The sequence below is a fragment of the Micropterus dolomieu genome, linkage group LG12, assembly GCF_021292245.1.
Source record: "Micropterus dolomieu isolate WLL.071019.BEF.003 ecotype Adirondacks linkage group LG12, ASM2129224v1, whole genome shotgun sequence".
Taxonomy (NCBI): domain Eukaryota; kingdom Metazoa; phylum Chordata; class Actinopteri; order Centrarchiformes; family Centrarchidae; genus Micropterus; species Micropterus dolomieu.
Window position 1 is genome coordinate 31340954 of NC_060161.1, and position 18268 is coordinate 31359221.

General features: G+C 39.4%; 1 protein-coding gene and 1 long non-coding RNA gene across 7 annotated transcripts in view; one reads left to right on the forward strand and one right to left on the reverse strand.

The window, feature by feature from the left end:
• The window catches only part of LOC123980379 (type-2 ice-structuring protein-like), a 15146-nt gene extending 4732 nt beyond the window's left edge, over positions 1-10414 (forward strand). Inside the window, exons 1-7 of one of the 6 annotated variants that reach the window (XR_006827478.1) lie at positions 6917-6969; positions 7509-7557; positions 7895-8004; positions 8157-8291; positions 8535-8620; positions 9327-9423; positions 9543-10414. Coding sequence is in view for 1 of the 6 variants with exons in the window: in XM_046064739.1 (XP_045920695.1) it covers positions 8157-8291; positions 8572-8620; positions 9327-9423; position 9543 (282 nt within the window). In the remaining 5 variants the exon portion in view is untranslated. Of the gene's footprint in view, positions 1-6910; positions 6970-7508; positions 7558-7894; positions 8005-8156; positions 8292-8534; positions 8621-9326; positions 9424-9542 lie in introns of those variants that run through there. The other 5 variants (XR_006827479.1, XR_006827480.1, XR_006827477.1 and 2 more) reach the window with 5 other exon arrangements.
• A 5703-nt stretch (positions 10415-16117) lies between these two features.
• LOC123980387 lies at positions 16118-16878 on the reverse strand. Its single transcript, XR_006827486.1, has 2 exons — positions 16698-16878; positions 16118-16462 (listed from the first exon to the last, which is right to left on the reverse strand). It is a non-coding gene; the product is annotated as an uncharacterized LOC123980387 (long non-coding RNA).
• Between the last annotated feature and the right edge of the window lie 1390 nt (positions 16879-18268).

An 18268-nucleotide genomic window follows, 5' to 3' on the forward strand; every position in this document is an offset into this window, starting at 1 on the left:
GAAATGGCAGCAGGTTCAACATACTCAGAGTTGACTGAACTTATTCTGATCGGCCTATCTGAAACAGAAAACTCTGAGTTTGACTGCTCAGAGTTTGTCAACCCAGAGTTCATGTTTACAGTCAGAGTTTGTTCAACCTGCTGTTTTTATCTTGTAGTGTTTGTTGCTTGTATGTGGCCTTGTTACAACTGTGCAAAGGTGAGGAAGTGTGCCAGGAACTGACCTCCAAAAACTGATACTGCTCTTGCACTCTGTAGTTACACTAGGTTCAGGGGTGCTGTGCAAAGTATTTTAGTCAGAGAAGTTTTTGGTTTTGTTTTTTGTTAGCTCTATTAGCCTTTTTTTTAAATAAATATCCTTTCAAATACCAATTACATCTGGTTTATGTTTCCCTCAAAACTTCAATTAATAACCAAGTCCCAAATAGCCGCCTACACCGTTTACTGGCCTGGTGTGGGAACACATTTTGACAAATAAACGCAGGCCTGGATTAAACGCCTGGTCTGTTCTTTGGATGTATAAAACCTTGTAAACCCCATGGGGTCGCCTGCTTTAGCTGCTTCTAAGCTGCTTAGGTCATTAATACAAATATAAATGTTTAAACTTTTGATTAATATGTCAGTATCATGCTACACATTGTTAGATCGGTTGGATTCTCCACAATTCAATCGTTCAGTTAATTTAACGGAAACATCAAGCCCCAAAGTGTAATTGTTGTATAGATTTAAAGGCAGGGTCAATTCAGTGATTTTAGCAAATAAAAGCCCAGGCTATTAATCAAAGTTTTATGGTATGTCCCGATATCCATAGCACTATGGGATGTAACACTAATAAATACTAAAAGACAGTAGCCTACCTGTTCTGCCATTGTGTCCTGCATTTAGGTTCCAAAACCAGTAACTGGCCTGAGCTCACAGCACCAATCCTGACAGTACGGACCAGCCAGTATGGACCCAGTGGACACTGTTGGACTGCTAGGAACCTGGGGGGCCATTAAGAGTGCCTAAAGATATTTTCAAGCCCTTTCTGGGCTTGGTACCAGCAACAGGAAAGCTGAGCTTGGAACCAGCAACTGGAGAGCCCGGCTTGGTACTGGCAATTAGGAAGATTGCACATTGATAGTGGCTGGATAGGAGGTGTTCAAAGAGATTTCTCAATCTAACACTGGCTGCCAACAAAGCCAGTTACTTGTGATTGAGATGCTAAATATTATGAGCATATAGTTTGGTATATGCCTATTAAGGCACTTTGAATTAAAAATATGAATGTGTTTATTTTGGGTTAGTATCTTATATTATAGAGACTAGTACCGGTTCACCCTTTGTTATCTGGATGTAGGGGGGTGAGTTATTTTAGTAAATGCTGAGATAGTCTTTCGACCACTTTTTGAACAGTTGTTATGGCTTGAATGGATTTTTCATTGAACAATGTTTGAGCACTTTGGAGTGTGTTACATAAATTAATCAGATTTTTTAAGTGAGGAGAATTTCTTAAAAGACCACTTATTCAGTGCCTGAGGCTTTTAATGTGGGAAAACAATTAGGTTAATTTAATCATAGCCCACATATGGGCTACATTTCTAAAAGTGACACGTTGCTTACTGTTAATGAATTAACATCTACTCCCTAAAGCACCTTGGCTGAAAGTCGCATAAATGTAATATTGTGTTAATAACTCCTTTTCTTACAGTATTTTCAGCTGCAACCCCAGTGGAAACCATTCCTGACAACAAACAGGAGGACGTGGGTGAAGTGACCCTGTCAGTCATGTCTGACAAACACATTAAGGTTGACCATTTCATCTCTTGTACTTTCATGTCTATTTAACACTGACTAACATATGTTAATACTAAGCTATGTGTGGCAAATAGCATCTATTGAATGAGAGTGGGCCTTCAAGAAAACTGTTCCCCTCCAACGGCTATCTCCTCTAAGGCCTCTGAGAGATCCCACAGGGTAGCTTTTCCTTTGCTATTAAAAGGACTTGTCATACTAACGATATGTAACACTGATGATGCCAATTCCTGCCTCCCATGTTTGTTCTCTCAATATATTTTTCTATGCTGGCTGGATGTGATAACCTGGATTATTGCAACAGCCTTTTCACCTGTTTAACCCAAAAATTTATTGATCGACTCCAGACTGTCCAGAACTCAGCTGCCAGGCTTTTAACCAGAACAAAGAAATATGACCACATCACTCCTATTTTAGCTTCATTACACTGGCTCCCAGTATGTTTTAGAATTGACTTTAAAATTCTATTGATCACTTTTAAAGCTCTTCATGGCCTCTTGCCTTGTTATATTTCTGACCTTTTAGTCCCATACGCACCAGCACGTACCTTGAGATCCTCGGGCAGAGGTCTGTTGTCTGTTCCAGAGTCTGGACTGAAAACTAAAGGGGACAGAGCGTTTGCTGTCAGGGCCCCGAGGCTCTGGAACAGCCTGCCCGAGGAAATCAGGTCGGCTGAGTCAGTGAACTCTTTTATGTCCCTTCTTAAAACATACTTTTATAGGAGAGCCTTTCCCGATATTAGTTGACTTTATTTTATCCCTTTTATTTTATTGTATTTTACTAATTTTATATTAATCTGTATTTTAGTCTTTTCAATGTTTTCATGCTCTTATCTTGTTTTTTTGTATTATTCTTTACACTTGTTAAAGCACTTTGTAACTTGTTTTTGAAAAGTGCTCTACAAATAGGGATTATTATTATTATTATTATCTGCAGTTGCTCTATAATAGAATGATTGAGCTAGATTTCCTGACTAACTAAATCTCCAAATATACTTTATAGAAACGTGTCTAAAACATTATTTTACAAGGCCATCTGAGGGTCATTTTTATTGCCCCCATGTAGAACTGGTTTATTACAGAAAACAGTAAAGTATGGAGCAGTGGTGGCATGGGATTTATTAACCACGAATTTATCAAGCTTCTCAAAGTGCCATTTTAGTCCTAAGTGCTGAGAATTCATGAAATTTACTCCTACTTTTAAACTTAAGAATAAAAGCAAGTTATCACATTTCTCAAAGCTAAGAATCACTCTTACTCTCCCAGTTATTTAAGACAGCTTGAGAGGTCTCTCAAGTGGTTAGGAGCTGCCAGTAGGGCAGGTAGACAGAGACATGCGGAGAGGAGAGGAAGAATTCTGACCGCGAAGGCATAAATTTTGTCAGCGAGTTGGTGAGGGACGTCATCTCACCACTGACTGTACACAGTAATGCGTTTTCAGTTAAATTGAAGGTGGAGATGACGCTTCATTTATTATCCACAGGACAAGCAATGCTGATGATTTTGGCCCGTCACAACCATCAATGAGCCGAATAGTCATGGAAACAATTTTAGCACTTACAGCTCCACACACTGTCACCAAAAACTCACAGCTTAGAATCCAAAGCATGGCAAAAAGCAGGGTTATCCAAAAACACAGACACAGGACAGAACACTCAACATGCGACGACAAGGATGTAAGAAAGACAGAACAGAATTCAGGACTTAAATACCAGTGCAAATGAGTAGGGGGCAAGTGAACAGGTGAAAGACTAAGACACAACAGGAACAAAGCTAGACATGGACACCAGACACATACTGTTACTAAATTGCTGGGCCTCACAGTCTAGTAGAACAAAGACTGGGCCTTCTGATATCCTACAAGCCTGACCCCGGCCTACAAGCCCACCATGCGGCTTGACTACACAAAGGAGGTCAGAGAACAATAGAAAGCCCAAATGGCCTGTCAGTTAATTCACACCTAGTTAAAACTTTCTTTGTTCCTGAATACAGACTTCACTCGCTGGACGAGCAACTCTGTTTTCTTCTTTCTTTTTACCTCTATTATTTTTACCAACACAATTTTGGATCCCTAAAGAAACTGCTATACACAAGATAACGTTTCGTGCCTGCAGAAGAAGACGGATAAACTCCGTGTTTAACTGAGAGAAGATCATCTCCGTGTTGTACCTTCTCAACCAATGTCGACTTCACTGATTACTGTCGCTGCCGCCAAAGAATCAGCTGTGCCGTGGAACCTACCGGCATCGACAGAACCGAGCTGAGAGAAACTCCGCCGATTTCCCAAAAGGACTGACGCATCTACACGCTATCAAAGAGACACGTAAAAGTCTTTAGTAGGTCTGGTCAGCAGATAGTTCTATAACCTTGTTATTATCCAACGAAGGTTAAAATCAAGGGCAACTGGACTTGGTTGAAGATACTGGAAGACGTTTCGTCCCTCATCCAAAGGACTTCTTCAGTTCTGACTGACTGGCAGGGAAACTCAGCTATTTAACCTCAGTGGGGTCGTTGGCCAGGGTCATCGATACCGCTGGTTCGTTAGTGTTCCTGGTTGCTGTGACAACCGTCGTTACAGTCGACCTTGTTATTGTAACTTACTTATAAGCTTCATGTGGTGAATTTCTTTTAAGAAACTCCAAGGGATATTTAAAGACCACGTGTCTCGTTTATAGCTGTGTGTTTTCCGTGCAACACACATTGTTGTGTCCGGTACCACCTGCTGGCCCGTGATGCTTTATTCCTATTACTGTGTGAAAACGTATCAGTATTTTTATCAAGCCAGGGAACACGGTTGCTGAATGCAAGTTCACTACCGTCCCTCTCATTTGATAATGTTGTAGCTGAGTGTTTTCAACAGTAATTAGGATTTTTGGTGTTTGTTTCTGTTGTCTGAGAACAGATACAATTGCACATTCTACCTAATCCAAAGCAGCAACCGCTGCTGAATGAATCGTTCACTGCTGGTGGCTGTAAGATAGTTTGTGGTATATTGTATGTATATAGCTTTGCTCTGTGCCTTTCTCTCCTCCTTCTGCTTACTAACCCCACATGCACACACCACGTGATCTCTGAATCTAACCAGACCTGTGACCCACAGCAGGCTAGCATCAGAGTGCGTCCCCATTTTTTTTTGTTCAGGGGACAGTGATTTTCCACCATCTTGATCTTGAAATCACATGGTTTGAACCGCCATCTTGATTCCAAAATCAGCTGGCCTCTAGCACAACCGGATCTGGCACCACCCACGTGGTCAGATCCACCCCCATCTCTTAGTCTCTCCCCCTCCTTAGTCTCTCACACGCCCACACAGACACACACACACACATGCTTGCTGGATTGTTGTATGTTTTTGTATGATTTTGTTTATTGACTTTATTTCATTTTTGCTTAGAATAGTTAACAGTGATTTACTTGCTAAAGTTATTGTTCATTGTTCATACTTGGCTCATATTTGGTTATTAGTCCCTGATTCCAGGGTGGTGCCCCGTATTTATTAATTATAATTAATAATTTTAAATATTAATAATTGTATTAATATTTATTTTTAACTGAAATGAGCATCCAAGCTGTGTTGAACAGGAGAGCTTTTACCGGTGCGCTTGTAGACTTCATTCAACAATAGGCAGCTCCCAGGTAATTGCCACCAATTCTTTATGCTGTAAAGATATCGTTCATAGATGCTTGATAAATAATATTGAATTGGCTGCCTGAGCTATTAGAGAAGGCAGATCATATGCAGACCCTTCACATCAATGCTTGTTGTTTTGTTGGGTACATGTCCATATTAAGGTAACAACAGATACAGGCAAAAACAACAGACTAGGCAGCAAGCAAGTATGATCATTTAAAGTGACCTTACTGATACGTTTGTGTAGATGAAAACAAAAGTAAAATAATTGTATTGAACAGAAACTGGACACCAAAGCGTATTCTCTAGAAATAACCATGTTGCACAGCGGATGGAACACTTATTATTAAAAAAAAACTTGACACTTGGCTTGGACTTGCACAAAGTAGCTTTTGTGCAAGTCTTCAGGTTCTGTGGGAGCTGTACCATCACTTCTAGGACAGTACTCATTGTTCTTCTGTATGCTGAAGGTAGGTCTAGACACTAAAAACTCCTGGGTTATTTCTTCAACCCATTTTCTGGGTTAGTTGTGTTGGGTTAAAATTATGGGTTATTTGTTCAGAGATTAACCATTTTCTGGGTTATAGGGCTAATATTTTGACCCAATTCCTGTGTTGTTTGGGTTTCTGGTTTATTTTTCAAAGAGTAACCCATGTTTTGGCTTTCTCTCTCTCAAATTCAGATTAACTTTATTGGCATGAATGTATAGCAACCACCCCGCAGTTGTTCTGGAATTTTCTTACAACAGTTGTTTAAAATAACCTTTGCTTCGCACTCGATTCGTTTTGGCCTGTGCTTCTTTGGTGCAACTTCGGGGTGTATACAAGGTAAGCGAGTATTTTCAGTGTTGATGTAACATAAACTTTTCTGTGTCCATGTCCCCGTTGCTAGTTTAGCACCATTTTCTGAAAAAATTAACATGGCTTAGTTGCTACATTGAGACTAGCGTTAGCCATGGTAATTCTGTGGTTGCCATGTACATCTAACTAGCTTAAAGTCCGTGTAAAGTCACACATGATATGACACAACCAATGTTTGAAAACTTTAAGCCTCAAGTTTAATCCAGTTATTGAATGTTGGACAGTTGTTTATTTTTCTTTTTTTTTTATAGAGTTTAATGTAATTTAATGCAATAAAAATGTAAAAGTAAAAGTGCTTGAAGTGTGTAATATTGTCACAGTCACATGTCTTCCTTTGTTCTGTTTTCCAGCCATCTGTTTCCATGGTTTCTATCATTTAGTTAATTTGCATCACCTGTGTTTAGTTAATTACTATCATCATCATCTGTTCCACCTGTGTTCTGTTAATCAATGTTCATCTTTGTTAGTATTTAGTTCCTTCAGTTCAGTCAGTCTTTGGCCGTTCTACTTTGCAGTCTTGTTTAGTGTGTGTACAACCTGCCTCTCTGTACCTTTTGGAGCTGTAACTTTGGACTCCTCCTCCTCCTCCTCCTCCTCCTCCTCCTCCTCCTCCTCCTCCTCCTCCTCCTCCTCCTCCTCCTCCTCCTCTTCTTCTACTGCCTGCACCACACCGTGACAGATATAATGTAAGACAAAGTTTTATTTTCTGAAATAAGGCATACTCATACTATTTCAGCCCAGATATTGGGGTTGTTCTTTTGATTCAGAAGTTGGGTTATATTAAATACAATGTTGGGTTTTTTTAACCCAACATTTGGGTCAGGTATTTAACCCAGAAGTTGGGTCAGAAATAACCCATTATGGGTGTATATGTTTTTTTTCCATTTAGTTTTGTAGAAGTGAAAAAAGTTGCCATATTTCAAGAAGAAAAAACATGAAACATTCAGCTATGATCATTGATTTAATTTCTAACTATAGCTTGCAGATGGCAGACTGTCGTGTTACACCGTCTCACTGCCTTGAAAGAAAGATTAGTCTTTAATAGGGGGACAGCTGATGCCAACTGAACGGCTGTAAATCTGATAATGGTTAATTATGTATGCATCTCTTTTATAATCTACCATCAACTAAGGCGGAGTATGTATGATGTATGTACTTATGTAAACATACTTTGTGACTGATAGATGGTCAGCTTACTGTAAGAGCGGGTCTTGGTCTTTCTCAGCATCTACACTCAGGCTGACACTGAGAAGAAGAAGATAATCCTCCAGCAGGTTTGCTTCACTTTTCTCTCTCAATCACTAAATTTCTATTTTGTTCTCCGTCATATAAATATCAATTATATTTTATATAGGACACTTAAAATAACCAAGGATGACCAAGGTGCTTAAAAGATTAAAAAGGAAATGCCAAAGAAAAGATGTGTTTTTAAGAGTTGTTGTGGTTCTGATAATGGATTGGCAGGTTTGGCAGACATAATCACTAACTGGTGTGTTTAACTGTTCTGCTCTTTCAGAATCAAAGAAGGTGAATACATATTTCTTCACTGTGTTTTGTAAACTTTGTCTGGAGACTCAACTTGACCCACTTCTCTTCTTTTGTCTTGATCAGGAGAGCATCATATCTTGGAGAGGTCAACATGTTGTCCCAGTGGTTGGACTAAGATCAGCGGTCGCTGTTACCTCTTCGTTCCACGAACCATGACTTGGGCTCAAGTTGAGGTAGGAGATAGGGTTTGATGCAAAGTGCTTCTACGTTGAGTTTGTTCTGTTTGTATGGACTTGCCACTTGGTAACTTTGCATCTTCCTCTCACTTTGGTGTCCTCTTATGTTGTTTTTCTACCCCATCTTTGTGTGTTTGTCTCCACTGTAGAGAAACTGTCTGTCCTTAGGTGCACACCTTGCATCCGTACGTAGAGCTGAGGAGTATCACGGGATTCAAAGGCTGATAGCAGATAAAAATTATGGGAATCCACTGACATGGCTCGGAGGCTTTGAAGATGCAAAAGTATAGAATTCATTGTTATCAAAAGTCACATTTTATGGTTGAATGTTCCTTCTTGACCTTGGAAATAAAAGTTTGACATCAAGTTGCTCAGGAGATCTGACTTCCTCCCTATGCGAACTTTGTCACTCTATCACGGTCACATGACTTCCTCATAATTTTTACAGCCAGTAGAGGGTTTGTTACTTTAACGTAAACAGACAGACTGCTGCAATGACAGATGCTGTTCCTCTTCCTCTTGGTCAGCTTACTGTATGTAAGAGCGGGTCTTGGTCTTTCTCAGCATCTACTCAGGGTGACACTGAGAAGAAGAGAAGACAATCCTCCAGCAGGTTTGCTTCACATTTCTCTCTCAATCACTAAATTTCTATTTTGTTCTCTGTCATATCAATTTTATTTATATAGGACACTTAAAATAACCAAGGATGACCAAGGTGCTTTACAGGTTAAACATAAATCAATAAAAAAGTAAATGCACCATTAAAGTACTGCAATACAAGATTATAACATACAGTTTATGATTTATAGTGATATTAAAATTGCCAGGGATAATAACTAACTTAACTCAAAGGAAATGCCAAAGAAAAGAGTTGTGTTTTTAAGAGTTGTTGTGGTTCTGATAATGGATTGGCAGGTTAGGGGTAGCTACACCAAAGGCTCCATTGCCTCTGGTTTTAAGTCTGCTTCTGGGTACATCCAGGAGGAGGAGATTGGTAGAGCTCAGCACTCTAGTTGGAGTGAACGCAAAGAAGCTCCATTAAGTAAAGCAGCGCCAATCCATTAAGACATTTAAAAGTAAGATTTTAAAATCAATCCTGTAATGAACAGGATGCCAGTGGATGGAGCGCAAGAGAAGTGTGATGTGGTCCCTCTTTTTCTTTCCTGTCAAGAGGCGGGCAGCAGCATTTTGGACTAACTGAAGGCGTTGAATGGATGACTTGTCTAAGCCCACATATAATAGTTAGTCATATGTAGGAGGACAGCAGTCACTACATCTGTTTCTGAAGTATTACTAACACGTCTCTCTCTTTGTTGAAGATAATCATCAACTTTTAAATCAGAATCACCTCCACCATGACGACGCTGATTCTGTCTGCACTTCTTTGTGCCGTGATCGCGCTGACCAGAGCTGCTGGTGAGAGTTTCTGTTTACAACATGTGTGTTGTTTGTGAGGGAAAAGACAAACTGTCTATACACAGCAACATGATGGATATAATCACTAACTGGTGTGTTTAACTGTTCTGCTCTTTCAGAATCAAAGGATGAAGGTGGGGAAGTGGCAATAATTCAAGAAGATGAATACATATTTCTTCACTGTGTTTTGTAAACTTTGTCTGGAGACTCAACTTGACCCACTTCAGCATTGAAACAAGCTGGTCTGTGAGTTTCTTTTAAATCTGATGTATTTAAGGGTTTAACTTCACTGTTCAGCAGTCAGTAAACAATCTAAAGACAGAACCTCAGTCATTTTGTTGGACACTTTTAAAGTTGATTTGTATTTCACTGACAGAAGAGGGGATAGCATCAATGCTGCAAACCTTTATCATAAAATGTCAACTGAACAAAGGACTAATGTCCTTCTGTTCAGATAAAGAAACATTTTTAAGGATCACAACTCTGTCATTGTAGAAAAACTAGCTATGAGCTCACAGAAACTCCTGAGATTTATTGGGTCAGTCTGACAGGAAACATCCCTTTGCAGGTGACTGTAGTGATGTGCTGGCCTGTATGAAGGGCACTCCAGTATCATTTCAAATGTGTACTTATGGCAACAGATACAAACACTGCAAAAATGAATAAATTTTTTATCAAGTATGGAGGGAAAAAAAATTGACTTCAACTGTAACTTGTGACCTACCAAAAGCTCCTATATTCAGGTTCATAATGAACTTGAAAAAGTGCAGAATAGTCACTCGGGTAGCGTTTTCAAAACATCGTGAAACGTTGCAACTTGGTTAAGTTTAGGCACAAAAAGTACTTGGTTGGGTTTAGGCAGCACAACTACTTGGTTAAGGTTAGGAAAAGTTCATGATTTGGGTTGACTTAATGTATGTCAGTTAACATGTAAGTTAACTAACGTCAATTTATGTAACTTGCCACCTTAAATAAAAATATTTAATGTTGACTTTTTGTTTCACACAAGACACAAACCGCGGCCTCCTGGTTCAAAGTCGGGGTTCTGGCCCTTCATCCAACCACCACCTTACTCAGTCTTTTCTATTAAATATCATATTGTGAAAAACTGACGCTACAGGGCTTCCTCCACTGCATTGTACTATGACACTATAGGGATCCCCAGTGCGTTACAAAGTGACACCGACCACTTGACCAAGCATCCATATGTGATGAGTCAGGGAGTGACAACAGATCGAATAGAGCAGTATATATGTGTGTGCATAAAAATCAAATCCCTCATGTTCAGCTCTGAATAGGCCTATTCCTGGGTCAGCTCCTCTGTGCTGGACCCTGACTCTGCTTGTACTGATTACACAGCTACATATGCATGAAGAAGAACTAACTAACTAACCGTAATCAATTCTCTAATTCTTTCTATGGAAAATTGCCTACCCAGCTCTGTTCACTGTTTCTGGTTCTGACTTATCCTTCTGTTTCTCCTGTTCCTTCATCCTTCAACTGTTGTTCATAATAAATAAAATATAGCCTATATGCCTACACATAACTGCGTATATAAACAAGCTCAGGTTATAATAAATGCATTACTTACTACTTAGTGCCTGTGCTGGGTCCTGCCTCATCTGCGCCTGCCACAGCACCTTTGTACCAATGAAGGGGTTGGTTAATTAGGCACATTTAGGTGCCTCTTGTGCCGACATTTTTGTCTTCTAAATTTTTTTGGCACCTGAGTTTTGCTTGTCACACAACCCAGCGCTCAACCCAGAGTTAAGCACCAAAAATGTGTTGAGATTAAACTCATCCTAGATGTAAAGTACTTTGATCAGTCAAGAAAAGCACAGCAACTCATTATGACTACACAGTATGAATAAATGGATTATGGCATCTGCATACAATCCACGTGGCAATTGTCTCTATTCTGTTGAGCTCTTCAGAGGACAACAGGATTGGGGAGCAGATGTGTGTAACTTTGTTAGTGCGCAGGGTGTTAAAGCTCAATAAAATGAACTCTATGTAAATAAATGAAAAAAAACAAATTGACATAGATTCATTTCAGTCTAATTTCTATACAGTCCCCTCTAGAAGTATTGGAACAGTAAGGCAAATTCCTTTGTTTTTGTTGTTCACTGAAGACATTTGGGTATGAGACAGGGGTTCAGAATTTCAGATTTTATTTCCTGGTATTCACATCTTGTGTTGTGAACACAGGACACATCACCCTTTGTTTGAATGTATGTATTGGAACATGTGACGTTTGATGTTGAAGATTCTTGTTGCCCAGGTGATGACTTTTAGGTTGATTGTCCAAACATTAAACAGCTCTGCATGACTAGTCTAAGTTTTCATCCTTGGTTCAAACCTATAAAGACTGCATTTCCTGTTAAAGAGGATAAACCAACATGAAGACCAGAGAGCTGTCTATGGGAGAAAAGCAAGCAAATGTCAAGGTGAGAAAAGAAAGAAAATCGACCAGAGCCTCTGGACAAACATTGGGCATAGCAAGCACAACAATGTGGAATGTCCTGAAAAAGACAGAAACTACTGGTGTACTGAGCAACAGACGTTGAACAGGTCGGCCAAGGAAAACAACAGTAGTTGATGACAGAAATATCGTTAAAACTACCAAAACATCAGTAAGTGACATCACCAACAACCTCCACAGTGCAGGGGTGAATGTTTCAAAATGCACTGTTGGAAGAAGACTCAGAGAGCAGAAATATAGAGGCCACACCACAAGATGCAAACCACTCATCAGCAGGAAGTATCGGAAGGCCAGATTGAAACCATTAGCCATGCAAAGAACTGCCAAGTAGCACATCGATAGGTAGCATACACAGGTGACATAAGAGAAACATAACATCGGCTCTGTGCCCAGGGCCTGCAGATGAGAAGTAGCTATAGGAGCTAGACCTGAAACATTTTAACACATACATCTCTTCTCTTTGTATTAAATACATGTTTTGTACTTGCTGCCTGACAAATAAAAAATAAAAAATGTAATAAAACTAAACTATTGCCTGTTGCCTTGTATCAGTGGTTCTCAAACTGGGGCTTGGGCCCCCCTGGAGGGCCACAGTACCACTGCTGGAGGGGCACGGATGTTGAACAGACCCAAAGTTGGAATAATATGATTCATGTGGTGGCATAAACAAAAAAGGGTTCTGTAGCAAGTAAAGCTATTTTGGTATCACCTGTGTTGTTAATGATTGATTCCACTTATTATGGAGTCAACTTTCAAGCACATTTTTGTTCCGCCATCACTTCTGGTAAAACTGTCAATATTCAAAATCTACACAGTTGATTTCTCACCTCAAAACTTCTCCGAAGTGGATTTAGTGAGGAAATTACATGCGAAAACTGTAAAATGTAAAACTTTCTGTTGTCTGGCACGCACAATGATGATGCCGTAAATAGTGACAATTCTCTCTGATCAATCAGTATTCTGCCGTGTTTTCACGTCACATTTTAGTATTGCCTCAGCTCACTTGGAACCTCGATGGAGGTGATACAAAAACAAAGTACTTGGAAGCAGGTACAGGTACAACTTTTCCACAATGGAAAACCAAATAAAGGCGAGTTGAGTCGAGCAGGTACTGTGCAGTGGAAAAGAGACTCTAAACAGCCAAACACAACCAAAGTTATACACTACAGTCACACAAACTAATGATCTATACATACAAATGGATCTGTGGACCAAAAAATAGGCTACTTAAGTAAAATCATTGAAAAAGCTGTTTCTCAACTACTTAGTGCTTTCTTGGCACTAAATAACTGTTACGATGTCTTGCAGTCAGGATTTCGACCACACCACAGCACTGAGACAGCTCTTGTTAAGGTCTTCAGTGACATCCATTTAAACACTGACAGTGGCAAAAGTTCAGTCTTGGTATTATTGGATCTCAGTGCTGCTTTCGACACAGTCGACCACAACATATTACTCGACAGACCTGAAAACTGGGTGGGACTTCCTGGCACAGTTCTAAACTGGTTTGAATCCTACTTAAAGGACAGGGACTACTTTGTGTCTATAGGTAATTACACATGAGCTAAGAAAAATGACTTGTGGAGTCCCCAAGGCTCCATTCTGGGGCCTCTTCTGTTTAACATTTACATGCTTCCACTGGCTCAGATTATGAAAAACAACAAAATATGTTACCATAATTATTCAGATGACACACAAACCATATCAACAGGGGACTATGATCCCATTCAAGTGCTGAGTAACTGTATTGAACAAATTAACAATTGAATCCACCAGAATCAAATAGTGACATGGTTGTTTGATAATGATGATTTGACATTAAGTAAACTGACTAAAAGTGATGTCGCAGAGACACATTTGATAACTGATGAAATAATTACTCAACCTCTCTTTCAAATTTTGTCCAGATACAGACAATGAGCACGGGTTTAAGTTTTGGTCTCTCTCTCTCTCTCTCTCACTCTATCTCAGCCCAAACAGCATCCATAGCCCACTGCTTATAGTGCACAGTACGGTTAAGAATAAAAGAAGCATTCACAAGCTCAATCAGAAGAAGTTTTACATCTGCATAGTAGCAGTGGTGCATGTATCAAATAGGCCTACATACTTCTTATATAATGCTTGGCCAAATGTTCATAACATAACATCACTCAAGACTAACAACAGAGTACCAGACCAACAGAGTATTAGTCAGAGGGCCGTGCAGAGACCTCTGGAAGGGCAGGCGCTCAAAGTATAAAAGGGGCACACAGAACAAGGATTTAAATAGGGCTCTTCTCCAAATATCGATACAGAAATATATTGTGATGCATCCCTTGCTGATACGCGTACACAGATGCTGATGCAGTTTTGAAAAAGAAACACTGTGGGCTGACATAACTTACAGGGAACAGTTGCTGTTGAGGGGTTGCTGGGGATGTTGCTGCTGCTGTTGCTGTTGCTGTTGTTGTTGCTGCTGATACTACTGGAGGTGATCTGTGACTAGAGATATGTTAAACAAACATAGGCGATATATTAGCTGATTAAACAAATATGTGACCGTGACAAGATGTAAAGATTGCTGCAGCTGCTGCCAAGGCTGACTGTTACGAGGTTACAACTATGGTTAATGTTTTTAATAAAATTATTTTTTCTGTATTTTCATGGTATTTACATGTAATGTTGAAAAAACAGAAAAAATCTTTTTGTCTGTTTGTTATTTTTTTTTACAGTGCTAAAGAAGGGTTAGAGTCCCTAAGTGTTAAGTCCCCTTATGGTGCTTTCAGACCAAACACAAATTTAATCCTCAGGAAGCTTTCCTCGCGTAAGTACATTCACTGCACACTGTTCACACACAACGCGAAAAGGTCATTAAAACCTGCGAAAATTCACTGGAGTTGGAAATTTTCAACTCACGCGAAGGCAACGTGAAGGCCTTTGCGCCGCCCGACAGGAAGTCGCGGCTTTGTATGTAAACTCACCACCCCGAATGCTCGCTACATTAACAATTCATACCTTTTACCTGAAATCTAAAAGGGCCTTCTTCTTCACTCTTTACTTTGATGCCAGGAATATTATTTATTTTACATTGACGCTGACATTATTACATGTAGCCTATTTACAGTTATTTAGTTTTAGATAGTAGGTTTGCTGTTGTAAACACAGTTCAAATGTAGGCTAAATCTATTCCAGTACTTTTCTGAATTAAATGATCATTTAAAGAAAGGGCTGATAAGTAAGCTGTAAGTCGTAGGAGTAAGTATCAGTATGAACCGGTTTTACCAATGTTGTTATAATTGTTTTAAGTCACACTACGTTTTTTATTAAGTTACTGTAATAATCCTAGTGTAAGTGAAAGATTTTTTGTCAATTTACATTAAAAAAAATACCGTGAAACTTTTCTCAACAGCAAGAACGAAGTGAACAGAGCACCTTTGATTATCTGTGCGTAGAAGTAACGTTAGCTGTGGGCACAGTGTTAGCCGGCAGCTAACGTTACTTCTACTTTTGTCTTTCTTGTAAAATACACCCAACAACCGATTGGAGCTGAACAACCCACAACGAGCACACTGCGGCAAACCCCTCTTACCGGCGTAATCGCAGGTGTCCTGTGGTCAGAGCTGCTGAATCACTAACGGTGTGTGAACGGGAGGGCTCGTCACGGATGAGGTAATCAGGTGAAAGGATGGGTCATTTTATTTAATGCAAAATTATTATTCGTTCATTTTACTAATAGTTTGATTGGGCAGACCTTCACAAAGGGGCCTTTACAAATTTAAAAATAAATAAATAAAGTAAATTTCGCATTGATAAAAGGGCACTTTGGGCATCAAAGGGCAAAAGGGCAGGTGCTCAAGCACCCATGGCACCCCCCTCTGCATGTGCATGATTAGTCAGGTAACCTGGCCCAGTGACCTGTGGCAGGTGCTGTCCTAGTTTTCCTCATTGAACATCCAAAACCCCTTTTCTGGCCTGTGGATTATCCTGAGTGACAGGGACACTGGGAAGGAATAGTGTGATTAAATATTTAACATTTAATTGTTCTAAATCTGTTCCTCAGTTTAACAGGAGCTCCAGTTTTAGTTTCAGAGAACACAGAGTGACAGGGACATTGTGGGAAGGAATACTTCACTGAGTAGGAACACAATATTATTCAGTATAATCGTGAGAGCCCCTTTATATATATATATATATATATCCCCAGGCTGTAATATAAGATTTATGACAGGCTTGTTCCAGTGCTAGAGCCTTTTATTCTTGTAAAAAGTATCATTTTACAGATTATATTGTATGGAAGAATGTTCTAAAAGAAAGTTCATAACACATTCAGTCTGCTCTTCTTAAAGGCACAAGGCCTAAGAGGCAATCCAGCTCCAGTTATGTCACTTTGTTCTTTAAGTGGAGTCACAGCAATGGAGATATGAAATGAGATATAGAGAGTTCAGCTAAAATGTGAAACTGTTGGTAGAAAGACGGAAGCCTTCGTGACTCTGTTACAGCACAGGAATCATCAGATCTTCTTGGCACAGACAGACGGTCTTCGAAACTCGCACTAACAGTCATCCCAGCACTTTTGATCTGCAGGTACCAAAAAAACAGAGAAAATGAATGTTTTCACCCGACCCTGTACGCAGGATAAGCGGTTGACGATGGATGGATGAATGGAAATCTGATTCACAAAGACATTGCTTACTAGGGACACAGAATGTTATATATCTGAGCTGTAAGTTATATGGAATTTTAATTGTAAAATTAGCTTTCATCACTTGGAATAATTCACATCACTTCTACACAAACCACTATGTTGTTTTACCTCCATGATTAATTTTCAAAGAATTCTGCCTGCCGCCCAGATTATTAGGCTCTCCAGCACACCAGTTCAAGTAGTTAAAAGGTGTACCATCAATCCAGAACCACTGGTTCTCCTGGAAGACAGAAGAGAATTGGATATTAAGTGAACTTAAAAGCAGTTATTATCAGTTTTATTTAAGGCTCCTCCTAAATGTGGAGATGGTGTCTGCCTCCCGAATCCAAACTGGGACCTGACTCCACAGGAGAGGAACTTGATGGCTAAAGGATCTAGCTCCAATATTACTTTTGGAACCACAAGTAACCCTGCAATCTGGGAACACATTGTTCTAGTGGGGTTGATACAAACATTGCAAACACTGATAAATTATTTTTCATCTAGTAAGGAGGAAATAATTTGATTACACAGAGCATTTCATTTGAATGTAACTTGTGTTCCCGGTGAAAAAACTTTTTTGTTGTTGTTGTTTGTTTGTAATGCAATGTGAAACTACATGACGACAACAGAACAGACCCAGGGCTTTTGACAGTATCTATGTTTATTTTGCACTGGAACTTCAACAGAGCTGCAGAATTTTCACTAATACTATTGCAGTAATGCTAATTGTATATGTGAATCAAAACGGTTGCATTAGTGTCAGATTGACTTTACACACACTGCTGATGTCTCTTCCATCCCTCAATATTACTGTTTCAACATTGCTGCAGTCAGCATGTGGGCCTACAATTCACTCTAGTCTAGCCACATTAGGAAATTAATGCAAAGTTCAACAGTCTGACATGCAAAATGGACAGGAAAGCAACATAAAAACAAAAACACTTTTGTTGTGGGGACATATTTCATCAAAAATAAAGTTGGTTTTGCAAAAAAGGGACATTTACAGGGACACAGTGACTCCCAAATAAAATAGAATGCTGGACGGGGTGTAAAACACTATTGTGTTGTATTTTTTCTAACATGACTTGTAGATACACTCATGACTATCAAATCATCAACAACCCTGACATGTCATTGCCCAAGAACATTTTTAAGAAATATTAGGTTATTTATCTTTCAGGTCAAGACGGAAGTAGAAACTTATGAAATCAACATCAAAAGAGAAGTTGAGGAATTTCAATATCATCAGAGTCTTCATTTTATCTCCACATCATTTTCAGTGTCAGCTTTGTGCAAAATTAGTGCAACATTTCTCTAAATGGGCTGTCATGGATCTCATCGTTAATGATTGTGTTTAAGCTTAACATCTGTTAAAGTTTTACAAATTGTAAAAAAAATTATGGTTTATTGTGAACAGACAAATATTGTATTTGGATGATACTGTCAGTCATTTTGTTTTGTCGGTCTTTCTGTGATGACTCACTCAGACTCCTGGCTCCCGTTTACACACATCAGCTCAACACATCAGTCCATCAGTTTATCTACGAGGGTTCTTCATCCCTGTCCATCTCCATTCCCTACGTATATGCAGTGGCGGTTCTAGACCAATTTCACTGAGGGGGCCAGTTGTTTTGTCAGAGGGGCACAATCAATCCGGGACAAAAGAGACAAAGGTAATGTTGAAGCTTTCAAAATGT